The sequence below is a fragment of the Pollicipes pollicipes genome, unplaced genomic scaffold (genome assembly GCF_011947565.3).
Source record: "Pollicipes pollicipes isolate AB1234 unplaced genomic scaffold, Ppol_2.1 Scaffold_6138;HRSCAF=7277_pilon_pilon_pilon, whole genome shotgun sequence".
NCBI classification, from domain to species: Eukaryota; Metazoa; Arthropoda; class Thecostraca; order Pollicipedomorpha; family Pollicipedidae; genus Pollicipes; species Pollicipes pollicipes.
Window position 1 is genome coordinate 6,290,901 of NW_023596818.1, and position 12,654 is coordinate 6,303,554.

Below are 12,654 nucleotides of genomic sequence, written 5' to 3' on the forward strand. Positions count from 1 at the left end.
TGTACATGGCAAGAAGACTCAGCGGAAGGCGGGGGGGGGGGGGGGGGGGAGGGCGGCGGGGGGCCCAGGTGTGAAGGAGAGCGGAGAGACAGACCCGCTCTGCAGTTTGAGATCAGCCGAGCGGAGGATGGGACCAGCGGCAGGAGGTTCGGCCGAGCTCGGGCTCGCCGTACGCGGCTGGGGTCCGCGCCGCCCTCCCCAAAACACGGCCGGCGCGGCGCCCCGTCACGTGACGCGGCACGAGCAGCAGCGGCACACACACTCACAAGCACATAATACACGCGTCCCTTGGATTCGGCGAGACGTGACAATGCGTCAATGGATGAACAATGGTTGATGTCTAGACAAACGACTCGAAATGCATGCTGAATGTTCAGTGATGGTGATGACACGTTAGTCGCATCTTAATTTTCTACAAACGCAAAGGTTTCAACCCTCGAGGGCTGACAACATCACGTTAAGCAAGTGTACAAATTTCACAAACACCCGAGCCGGAAAAAAACACCTAGCTCAGCTACCTCCATATACGAATCCGTAATCCGGTATGGTACACACATAGGCGATTTCCACGTTGCTCAGCAAGGTGCCACATAAATCAGGAGCACCGACATCACCAAAAACCTCCAAAAACCTGGTCGCAAGCCACCGATTGCCAGAAGTGAGACATCGCATTCCAATGGAAGCGTTTCGTGCCTGGTAAGACAACATTTTGATTCAGTCACAGCAGCAATTGACAGCGTAAAGAACGCAAATGGAAAACAGCGATCAAAATAAGCACACCAGCTTCGTTTCAAGATCAAACATCAACAAAAACAATTGATATAAATGGGACGCAGAAGCGTGACACTACTAGCGCACGACCAGCGTCAGACGCACGCACGCACGCACACACGCACGCGCCCTCGCCAGTCACTGACGCCCCAGAGGGACGCATCCCATCACAGTTTCACCCCGCCGCCTCCGACACAGTCGGCTAACAGGCAGGTTTGCACTTCATGTTCTTCCCCCACCACCGCCGACTTTTAAAGCTTCGCTGGCTTTGAACCATGAACAGCACGCGGCGGCAGGCGCATCGCGGTGACCTACGCACGTGCTGCCATTCGTTCGGATCTCCTGAGACCGCACCACCAGCCGCCGTCTGCACCGCAACCGCCAGCGACTCATTCGGTGACAAGAGGACAGGAAGGCCTTCTACGAACATCCGTCTGCTTTAGTCTATTACAACTTTTAAACAATTTAGTGGAGCTGGCAGAAATAATGACTGGTCGGCGGCCATATGGTTCGTCGATGGATGGGGTCATGGTAAATCGGTAAACGTTCGTGGAACATTGGGAATTTAGGGTACCAGTGGAGCAAATGAGTAATTACCAGCCGCGACACGACTTGATGAATGTGGATGCGCAACTTGAATGACAGAAGTCCTCTTTAAATTTCGCAACTTCCCGAACGAAACTTTCACGAGCCGGCGAGCGCGTACACACACGCACACACGCAGACAGACACACAAACGGGTGCTGGCGGTCCGCGGACATCCGCGGCGGACTAGCTGTAGCTCACACCGGCGCCGTGCCTCGCTGGCGGCCCGTACAAAAGCCGGCGGCGGGTCGGGGTGTGGCCCGGGCCGGGCCCGCCAGCCGGCGGTGGAATGACAGTGGCAGTGTAGTCCCTGACGGCGGCCGACCGGCCAGACGGCGCCGGCGCCGGCGATCATAGCTCGGCCTGGTGGCGCTTCATGTGCAGCGCCAGGTGGTCCGACCGCGAGAAGCACCGGTCGCAGCTGTGACACTTGAACGGCTTGGCGCCCGTGTGCTTGCGGTAGTGCCGGGTCAGCTCGTCGGAGCGGGCGAACCTCCACTCGCAGCCCTCCCAGGAGCACCGGTACGGCTTCTCACCTGCAACAGCGCAGACACGGTACCCAGTCAGGTCAGGACAGGTCAGGTCAAGTCAGGTCACGGGACGCCGCACATGGTGGGCGGCGCGGGACGCACATTAGACCAACGACCAACAGACACCACCAGCAGCAGACAACACGAGTCCCCACCTGGTCTCAAAAAGCGCCAGAATTAAGTCCAGCAGCGCTCAACAAGAAACCCGCGGGGTTGAAGCCGCATCCAGGTCCGCGATGAAAGTACAGCAGTCCGATGCTATGCAAGGAGGAGGCACATCATGGACAACCGTCAGCAGAAACGACGGCGCTTCTGAGTGGATTTGGACTGGTCCACGTCGTAACGTGCGCCACGCTGTCTGCCGCGGCACGATGCTGTCACACAAAAGCTCTCCAAGGCACGACGCCCGCGGGCTGCGCGGTCGAGGCCAAGACAACATGACGTGGGACCCATTGTCGGGCCGGCCTGGGCGTCACGGACAACCCCAGAGCGTGACCCGGCGACGCGGCCCGAGCTCGGCCGGGTCGCGGGAGCCGGGGTCCGGCGGCGGCAGCTCCGAGGCGCCGCCCGCGAGCGGCGGCCGCCGCCGCCAATCACAGCCGCTCGTAACAATCACACTGACGCCGCGCGCCGGCGCCGGGGGCCAGGCGGCGGCGCACCGGGCGCCAACACCCGAAACGCCTCCCCGGAGCTGGCGGCGCGAACACAAACAACTGCACCATTATCTATCGGCGGGAGTGCCGTTTTAATTAGCGGAGGCGGAGCCGGCACGTCGTCGTCGAGCAAGGCATTTCATGCAGATGAGAGGCAGTGCGCGCCGTCGCCGCTCCCAGCAGACGGACGCCGAGGCAAAATAACGCCCCTCCCGCGCGGCACCGGGAAATGCCCTTGTATGGGCCTTTTATGAGATGTGTTCGACGCATAACAATGAAGCAAGGGGAGAGAAAGTAGCGGATCTCTCTCGAGCTTTTTGTGCGCCCGCGCCGCCCGAAACGCAAGGCCCCTGTTCGACCCGAGAGCAAGGACCTGCGCCGGGCCGCTATCGGGAGTCCATCCGCCTGCGACCCGGTGTTGCAAGAGACCGCTGCGGCGGACGCGACACGGGTAAAGGCCGCCTCGGTTTTAGCACGAACACGGAGTCTCTGTTGTCGCCGGCACCGCCGATCGCGGCTGGCACAATGGGGGTCGAAGAGGCGGCGGACGGGACTCGGGCGGTCGCATTCCACCACGTAACGGTCCCGCCGGGCCTCATGCCTACGCATACGTGTTGGGGGCCGAGTGCGCGCGCGTGGCTGACGAGGGGAGAGTGGAGAGAGGGCGGGAGCCGGAGGGCGGAGGCGGCCCCTGCGGAGAGCCGGCGAGAAGCTGTGACACGGAGGAGGACTGACGAGACGCGATGACGAGAAGACGAGGACGACACCGGACGGGACGCCCGACCCTGACGAGACAGACACGCCAGACAGATCGCCAATCGCCAATCAGAGCCGTTTGTCACGCCAAACAGGTAAGATCGTTAGCGTCTGGGCCGACCTGGGCTGTGTGTTCGGACGGCGTGTGGGCTGGGTTCCGGCGCGGACAGGACGCACGCCGGCGAGGTCGGCGGGCGCCCGCCTGCCGAACGCCACTCACTACAAGACCGGTGATAACGCAGCGGCGCGCTGCCGCGCCAGTTATGGAGCCGTGATGTTTGTCAGGCCCTCGCTGTTCTTCTGATTGTTCCCGAAAAGGTCCGGCGACCGCGCGCGGTTCTGGGTCTCCGTTGCGCCAGATCGTGACGCAACGAGGCAAAAATGGTCGCTTGCTTTGAGGAGTCCTGGGTCGTTGCGTTGCGTCATAGCATCGCAACAGGGCGGATGCCGCGTGCGCATCTCAGATAAGACGGCACCAGCGCGGCCAGCCAGCATGTGGCCAGGCCGTCACAGCTTGCTTAAGCCTGAGGATGGCGAGCACAGCTCGGTCGCAGTACCGAACCCTGCCGGCTGAGCTGGTGAGGTGCGGTCACGGCGCTCCGGCGGCGTCCGACCACGGCCGGAAATGACCGGAACAACTGACCCGGTGACAGCGCTTGCGGGAACGGTCGCACCGATTCGGTGACATTGCCGCCACGCCAAACGGATGCCGTCCGACATGAGGCACGCTGAAAATAATGCACTTGCAAACCGCTTCAACGCGGTTAGCGGCTCATCAGTATACTAATGGCAATGCTCACGGTCATGCAGCCGTTATTACCGGTCTGGGACGCAACATCCGCCAACGGGGGCGCCATCAGCGCACGCACACGGACCGCGGCCTACATTTTCGAGGCCGCCGCCGGCCGGGCCGGGGCGCTCCTAAAAACTGCCCCTCCGCTGTCGTGCCGCAGAGCGATTTGCATGCCGTTCAGCGGCCACCCTCGTCCGGGCGCGGCGGCGGGGGAGGCGGCCGCCCACCGCCGGTGCATGCATCAATGAACGGGGCCGGCGCCGGACGCGTGACGGGCACGACAATCGTGACACCCCCCCCCCCCCCCGCCGCCGGCGGCGGACGCCACCCGTGCACCAAGCGGCGCCCCGCACCCCCTCCCCCCTCGGCCCCGCGGCCCGTCACGTGACCCGCCGCGGAGTGCCATGAGGGGCGGCCGCAGACGGCCGGCCGAAGGTCGGGTCGCTGACCCCGATGTGGGTCGGGCGGCGCGGGCGGGGTGAAAGTGAAAGGCAGCCGCGGGTCAGCCGGCGTCGGAGGCTGCCAGACAGAGGATGCACGCACGCGTCGCGTCCGGCAGCGGCGCCCATTACCGGCCTGCGCTTCGCTCCCTACCGGCCGCCGAGCGCCGGCCAGGCCCACCCGCCCCTCCCCCGCGCCGGGGGACAGTGGCGACGAGCGGCGATGGGCGGCGCAGCGCCGTGGCCAGCCGGCTGCGAACAAAAACGCAGGCGGCGCTCCATGGCCGTATAAGGCGAGCGCCCAGGCGGCCCGTGAATCAGCTGTTCGGCCCTGCACGCAAGCCCTCACACGTGCAGGACGTGCGCCAGTCCCCTCGCACTGGCGCTTCTGCTGATGATGAGTCACCTGCGGGGGCGCCGGTCCTCCGCGGAAATGGGATCAACGCGTACGGACGCCTGTCCCAGATGCACCGGCCGCAGGCCGACAGATGTTCTGATAATGGTCCCGACATCACGACAGCGTTTCTGGGGTTCCAGTGGGATTCCAAGACTAATTCATGATCCCAGAACGAACGTGATGGTCCTGGGACCGCGGCCTGCTGGGAAGCCACGAGCCAGCAGCCAGCAGCAGCTGGGAAGCCAGCAGCAGGCCGCGGCCTGCTGCTGGCCTGCCTGCCGCGGCCGCGGCCGGCTCGTCGTCCGCGCCTTGCCAACTACGCCAGACCTCAGGGCACCTCAGGGCGGCATTCCCAAGGCTTAACACTCCGGGCTGCCGTTTAATTATAACCACATCTGCCGGCAAACTCTGAGCACCCCCACGGGCCGCTGACTACTTAAGAGTACTCCAGCCGCTCTCAGCACGCTGTGGGCCCTCTTCGGCGTCGTTTACCGCCGGAGGAGGCGGCCCCGCCGCCGCACCTCCGACACCTCGGCCCGCCGCGGGGCCCGCTCGATGCACACAACGGGAACAAGAGTTTATGACCGCATCGGCAACGGCGATGGCTTCATCCCGGCGGCGGCCCCGACCAGCCGGGGATAACCAGCCATATTAACGGGCGCTGTTTACTAAATGATGGCCCGAGGGGAGGCTAGCTAACAGCCAACTTCCTGCGCCTCCCGGCGGCCGGAACGGGGGCGAGAGCCACGGAAAATAGCGCCTCCGACCGCCGCGCTGGGAGCCAGACAGACGGGCGCGGATATGACCCAGGCCAGGCGCTACGTCGCCATCGTCATCTACGCCGTCAACGTCATCATCCAGCCATCCAGCCGGAGTAAACCTCGATCATCTAAAAAACATCGGGGCAAAAAGATAATACGGCATGTGCACGACAGGCACCTGAAGCGACAGCGCTTGGGCGAAGGACAAGACTTCGTGCCGCGCCGTTTTCCAGCGGCATTTGCACAGGGAGTACAAACAGTGGCAGCCATTGTTACCTCACTCAGGCTTTTGTAGCTTCACTTAAGCTTTTGACGACGCCTGCAACAAAGGCGGCCACTTGTGTCGTCTCACACGCTCACTGTTGTGGGGGAAACCAGAACAGAGGCGGCCGTGAGTCGCAAGCAAACAACCCCGCAGCTGGAGCAACCATCTGTCCCTGCAAAGCATCACGCCATGCAAGGCAAGCAGATGTCCCTTCGTTCGCCACGGCGTCTTATGACGTCATTTCAGAGCAGTCTTGTTCGTCGGCCCGCTCGGAGAAACAAAAACAAAGGCGGTCGCAGATCGCGAACAAACGACCCCCGCAACTGAAGCAACCATCTATCCCTGCAAAGCATCATGCCATGCAAGGCAAGCAGGTGTCCCTTCGTTCACTATCGCGTCTCATGACGTCATTTCAAAGCAGTGTAGTTCATCGGCCGGCACCCAGCGCTGAGACGGCTGCTGACTTGAGCCCCTTCCCCCCCCCCCCCCCCACGGACGGCGTGTTTACGTATGCTGCATTCGGCCAAGACAATCAGACGCTACCGACCGTGTGATGAGCAGGGGGGAGGGGGGGGGGGGGGTTGTCCGCCGCTCCGACCCCGCAGCCCGGCCGAGCAGGGTACGCCCGACGTGCGCGCCCGACGCGCACGACCCAAGACGACACGCCGCCGAGGCGTCGCGCGCAGCTGACAGAAGGAGACTCTGGCACTCATTCATAGGATTCGTGCAATTTGCAGCGGCATTGCCGGCCGTTCGGTCGCGAGCATGACTATAGAAACGCAGCCAAGCCTTGTTGCCAGGCTGGGCCCGGCCTGCAGAAGCCGCCGCGAGCTGCTGACCCTGAGGTGACCTGTTCAATCAGGATAAAAGCCCCAGAAGGCCGCCTGGCAACACCCGCCGTCCGGACGACGACTTCGACGACTTCGACGCGGCTGCGGTCCGGGCTGCACTCAGGCAAACGCCCACACGCTGGGCGTCCAGTGTCATTGCGGTGAAACCACGACACCAGAGACCAGCGAACCCACGTGACACCCCCCCCCCCCCCCTCCGTCCTCCTGGCCCGGATGCCCCGGTGCAGCAGTCGTTCCCGACCGCAGCGACCAGCCGCTGTGTAGGCTCGGCGCCGGGGGCTGAAGACAAGCAAAACCACAGCGCTGCGGAAACGAACGCGGCGCGCGGCGCGGCGCAAGCTATCCGCGCCGGCGCACAGTCGCCAGAATGCGGCGCAGGCGGCTTCTGCGTCGCCCGGCTGACGTCACAGCTGCCATATTCCGTGACAGCGGCCAGATAAGGCCTGACTCACTCGCCAAACCCGTGGCGGCCGTGCAGCGGCGCAGCCTTGGCGCGCTGATGTCATGCCGAGCGAGCCGGTTTGGACCGGGCGACCGCCGCTGCCGCCGCCGCCGCCGGAAGCGGGAGACAGCGCGGACGGGGCGGGGGCGCCGAGCCGGGCCGCCGGCCGCGCGCGAGCGGCCGCGGCAGGCGCGCCAGACCGCGCTCCGTCACGGAGAGGCGGCGTTTGTCTCGGCCCAGGTGGCTCAGCCTGCGCTGATGGCGGCACCGCGAGCCGCGGCAGGGTCAATGGGGTGAGATGGGGTGACAGGCTCGTGGGGTGGGGCGACAAGCTCCTACGTCAGGCTCCAGAGGAGCTGGGGAGTGAATGAACACTCGGCGGGACCTCGTCACATCCCTCGGAGTCCCGTGACAGGACGGCATCTGGGTGAGTTAAGGAAAGACAGGTGCGTGGCGCAGCATGAGCAGACACGAGCATGGGCCGTCATGCCCAAACGGCCAAGGTCGTGTCCCAGACATCTGCATCGTCTTGTACTTTCAGCTCGGCAGTGTCATAACACGCTGGGTGACTTCGCACAGAACGAACTTTCTGCCAGCTCCATCTTTAAACGATTGTTACGAGCCATTCCGCTCGTGTTGAATATCTAATCACTGAAGTACGGAGCTCTTTCTGGTTTCGCTTTCAGGCAAATCCATTTAATTCCTCTCCAGCTCCGTCTAAAAATAGGGAGACCGTAACAAGGTTATTTCTAAAATGGATTTCCACGGTCATTGATGAACTCATTAACTTCCCAATCCTAATGGCGCCTTTCCGTCTGTTCGGCTCGCCGCCGGCCGACGGGGCGCCGACACTGATCCGGGCGAGTCCAACATCGCCGACGCGAGGGGCGGCCGCTCCCGTGGGGCAGGATATCGTCGCCCGCCGTTAATTGAAAATGTCGCAGAAGGTTGGCCAAGTCGCACAGGTCCGTCGGGTAACGGTTCTGTGGACAAGGGCTTTGTGCCGTAATTTTTGACGTGATAGGAACTACCCGATTCAAGAAAACCTCCAATTGCCGTGCTAATTACACGAGACAATGGATGTCGTAAAAGACACCCTCAGAAAACCACACGCATGCCGGAGAATGGACAACGCCATTATCAACGCCCTCGCTCTCAAACGCACACGCACGCAGGCTCCAGCGACGCACGCCCAGTCTATAAATGCAGTGCGGTGCATTCACAGGCACGACACACACACACACACACACACACACACACACACACACACACACACACACACACACACACACACACACACACACACACACACACACACACACACCACACACACACACACACACACACACACACACACACACACACACGCACACACACACACCGCCATCATGGCGGTGCCAATGAATAGGATTTACACACAGCAGGTAACGTCAAACGACAGGCTCTCCTGCGCGGTCCCAGGAGCAGGCTCTCCTGGGCGGCCCCAGGAGCAGGCTCTCCTGAGCGGTCCCAGGAGCAGGCCCTCCTGAGCGGTCCCAGGAGCAGGCTCTCCTGAGCGGTCCCAGGAGCAGGCTCTCCTGGGCGGTCCCAGGAGCAGGCTCTCCTGGGCGGTCCCAGAAGCAGGCCCTCCTGAGCGGCCCCAGGAGCAGGCCCTCCTGAGCGGCCCCAGGGGCCGGTCCTGCCCGCCGAACGCCGGCCCACTCAGATGTCGCCTCGAGCGATGGTCGGGGTCGGTCGCCCTCTGACACGGCGTTGACATCGAGGGGGTGGTAGATGATAGCAATTCTGGAGGCCATTGCCATTGTCAGCTTTTGCGGGGGGGGGGGGCAGTCTCCAGGTAATAAGTGGAATCAGCCTCATTTGGGGAATCATCCCGCTCCGCTCACCCAACAAGAAGTTATCCTCAAAGCACTAGTCAGTTTGTCATGACTCGCCGAACACACGCGACCGGAGCCCACCCCGGAACACTCCGGGTCAGCCGGGTCAACAGAGGTCACGACTCGCAGGTCGCTCGAGCGGAGACGCTCTCTGGACGGCTGCCGCCTCCTCCATTACCCGCGGCCCAGCGCTGCCAGATCCCCGCCGGATGGCCGTCGGCCGCGGCCTCCAAAGCTGCCAGATCGTCACTGTCCGCGCTGCCAAGCCTGGCCGGCAGAGGTGCCGCCCCGGGCGCGTCGGCGGGGCGCCGGCCGCCGCGTAAACAGAACGGATCGGGCTGCGGGCCGCACAACCCGCCGCCGCCGGATGTCAACAGGTGACGTCAGAGCGCGACCGCGCGCCCCGCGGAGGCGCCCCCATCCCGGGCCACGCACTCGCCAGCCAGAACAGCGCGCCACGCCAATCTCGAGACCTCGCCGCGCGCCGCGTACAGATGCTGACACTGATCGACTGGCGAGGAGGGAAAGTAGAGCGGGCCGACTTTCCTTATGCTGAGCGGAGAGGAAAGGTCTGGGGTCGACCGCGCCGGCGCGCGCCCCGGCCCCGTCCCGTTCTCAGATCTCGTCACAGATACGCGTGATGAACGCCATTGCCGTGCGAGGCCGCCTGGGGTAGCCCCTCGCAGTGCCAGAACCGCCCGCAGCTGCCGGGGCAACGAGTTCCCCCCCCAAGCACCTGCACGTGCAGTGCTACGGTGGCGTCTGCACCCCCCCCCCCCATCACCAGGGTCATTTCCGTGCGGCTGGGTCGGCCCCCAGCGCCAGTGACCGCGATCGGACGCTTCGACGGAGAAGTCCGGTGGAATCGCCACGACAGCAACGCTCCGCCAAACTCCCTGCGGACCGCCGATGCCGTGCCCTGCCTGCAGACCGACGGCGCCGTGTCCCTTGTGCCCGGCAAAATGATCCACTGGATCCGATATGCCACTAACTTTCCGTGCATAGCAGCTGGGCGCCCCTGACCAATTGGCGATCTTCACCGCGGATCAGCGGGTCCGACCGAGGCAGGGGAAGCACGACTTACCCGGTGGGGAGAGGACCCCTCCCGACTTAGCCGGTCGAAAAAGGATCCCCCAACTACCCGGTCGGAAGAGGACTCCCGACTTACCCGGCCGGGAGAGAACCCCCCGCACACAGAGTGACTTCTAGCAAATTAAGAAATGAAAGGTGAAAAACGTCATCGAAGGGACGCTGAAGATAGGGACATCAATGGAAATTACAAACAATTGTAATCGTTGCTAAATGCCGTTTACGTACCACGAGAGAGGCATTACGCAAGACTGCACTGGCACCAAAAGCCCAGACTCAAGACACGGTCGCATAACAACCTTTTACCAGAGCATATTTCGTGTGTTTGCTGAGTAGGGCCCCTTTTCGGAGTCCCTGACCTCGACGCCAGCGACAATTGCCGCCGTCCTCCAAAGCACGTGCGCCTCGGACAAGCGACTAACCCCTGTCGCAACCCTTTCCGGTCGTCCGAAATGCACCGGCGCCGGCGGAAGTCACGCCGTCTGAGAATGAAGACCGTCACTGTTGCTCGCAGAGCGGCACATGACGAGGACAACACTTTGACACACATAACTGGCCGGACGCCGCTATCTGGCAGGCTGCCGGAGACCCGAACCCAACTCCGGTCCGACAGTCAAACAGTGAACTCCTTTCCGACAGTCGAACATGCCATCCGCGATGACGACAGCGCGAGAGCGGCGCGTGAGGCGAGCTCAACTTCAGGACACGTGACAACTGTCGCGCGCCGTCAATGAGCCCACGTGACAGCGGGCCGTGAATCGGCGCCGCGTGACCTCGGTGTGCGCGGACGCGGACGTGGCCTCCGGGCACGGCCGCCTGTCGAGGGCCTCAATGGCCGGTACGGTACGGTCGGCGTCAACAACACTGTTGAGCGGCGATTAGATTGGGACAATCGGCGCGATCGGCAGAGCGGGGCAGAGCGGGTCGACCCGACCCATCCGTACCGGCCGGGGGGATGGGGAGCACTGAACCACTAGCACCTCGTTCCAGCTGGGTCAGGTCACACGTCGCCACCAGCCCCCCCCCCCCCCCAGCGGGGTGCAACGAAGGCCACCGGCACATCGGCCGGCCCCGAACTCTCCAGCACCAGCTGGCGCCGGAGTCGGCGCCGCCGCGGTCAGCAGCGCCCCCGCGGGCTCGTCGGTCGGCCGGGGCCGCGGCCCACCGGTGCGGGCCTGCAGGTACCCCTCCCTCCGTCTCTCCCATGCTGTCCCCCAGCTGGCAGAGCGCGCCCTCCCGTACGGATCCCCAGCGGCCGGGACGGCTCCACGTGCGCGGTCTGCTGCAGAGGGAGGCCAGGCCAGGCCGGCCAGTGGACAGGGCGGCGGGTACGGCACATCCGGCCCCTCCTCCCCCCCCCCCCCCCACCCCTGTCGCTGCTGCTCGGCTGCCAGTGGGCCATCAGCGCCAGCTGTCTTCACCGATGCCGCCAGGCCACAGCGCAGGCCGTGATACTTTGCACGCAAAAGGAGGCACGTGCCACGTCGACGGCCCGGAGCGCATCTGAGACGAACCCGCATTACGTCAGAGCATGCCAATTTAAAATGTACCACAAGACCCGAGCATAATTGACGAAAGAGTGACTTGCAAATCCATGTGCCAAGTTCAACACGCATTGATGCGGCACAAGGGCATACACGGACCTGAGGTTCGCCCTGGCAAGGAATCGATAAAGGGGTACGTCGATATCGATAAAGGGGGTATAATCGATAAAGGGGTACGTCGTCAAAATGCGGATCTAAGGATGTGTGTGTGGGGGGGGGGAGGGGGAGGGGCGCTCTCCCCTTGGCTGGGCACGTCTCTCCAACAGCGTGCCGCACATGACTCGTTCCGACACATGGCTACACGGCTATCCGGATGCTAACACTGCTTGTCGCCGACTGACGCAAGACCACGGTGCGAAAACAAATATCACCGTCACTGGAGGCTGGCTGCCGAGCCATGCCGCCACCAGTGCAGAGGACAGCGCCGCCTGGTGCGCCAGCATCCCCCGCGGTCGGCTCTCCAGACTGACTGAGCTGGGCGACGGCGGGCCACGTCGCCAGAGGGCCCCGTGCGCATCTGAGCATGGAAAACTGCCGCAAAAACTAGCCGCCATCGGACAGGACGTGGTGAAGAGCACGACACGCTGGCCGTCGTGCGATGACTGAATTAATTCAATCGGTAGATAAGTCAATATCGAATATCCCTTAGCAATGTTTTCACCCCCAACTGCCACATTGATCCAGTTCCCATTTCCTTCTTCCTTCTTTTGTCTTTCTTAATCTACTCTCACGCATTGCCACGCGATGCGTGACGGTATTCCTGGTTGACCCATATCGTTCGGGGCGGGCCGTGCTGTCGTCGGCCGTCGAGTGCCTTTTGACGCTTCCTTTCACCCTCGTCCAGACGCCGTCGCTTCCTGCTGCGTTCTCCTCGCCTCTGACCTCCAGACCTGGCTTCGA

At 63.3% G+C, this 12,654-nt stretch overlaps 1 protein-coding gene across 1 annotated transcript in view; it reads right to left on the minus strand.

Moving 5' to 3' along the window:
- Positions 1-1,346: 1,346 nt before the first annotated feature.
- Positions 1,347-12,654, minus strand: part of LOC119105734 (Krueppel-like factor 6) — a 47,570-nt gene continuing 36,262 nt past the window's right edge. The window contains exon 3 of the mRNA XM_037229220.1: positions 1,347-1,892. Coding sequence (XP_037085115.1) covers positions 1,708-1,892 — 185 coding nt within the window. The 3' untranslated portion in view covers positions 1,347-1,707. The remainder of the gene's footprint in view (positions 1,893-12,654) is intronic.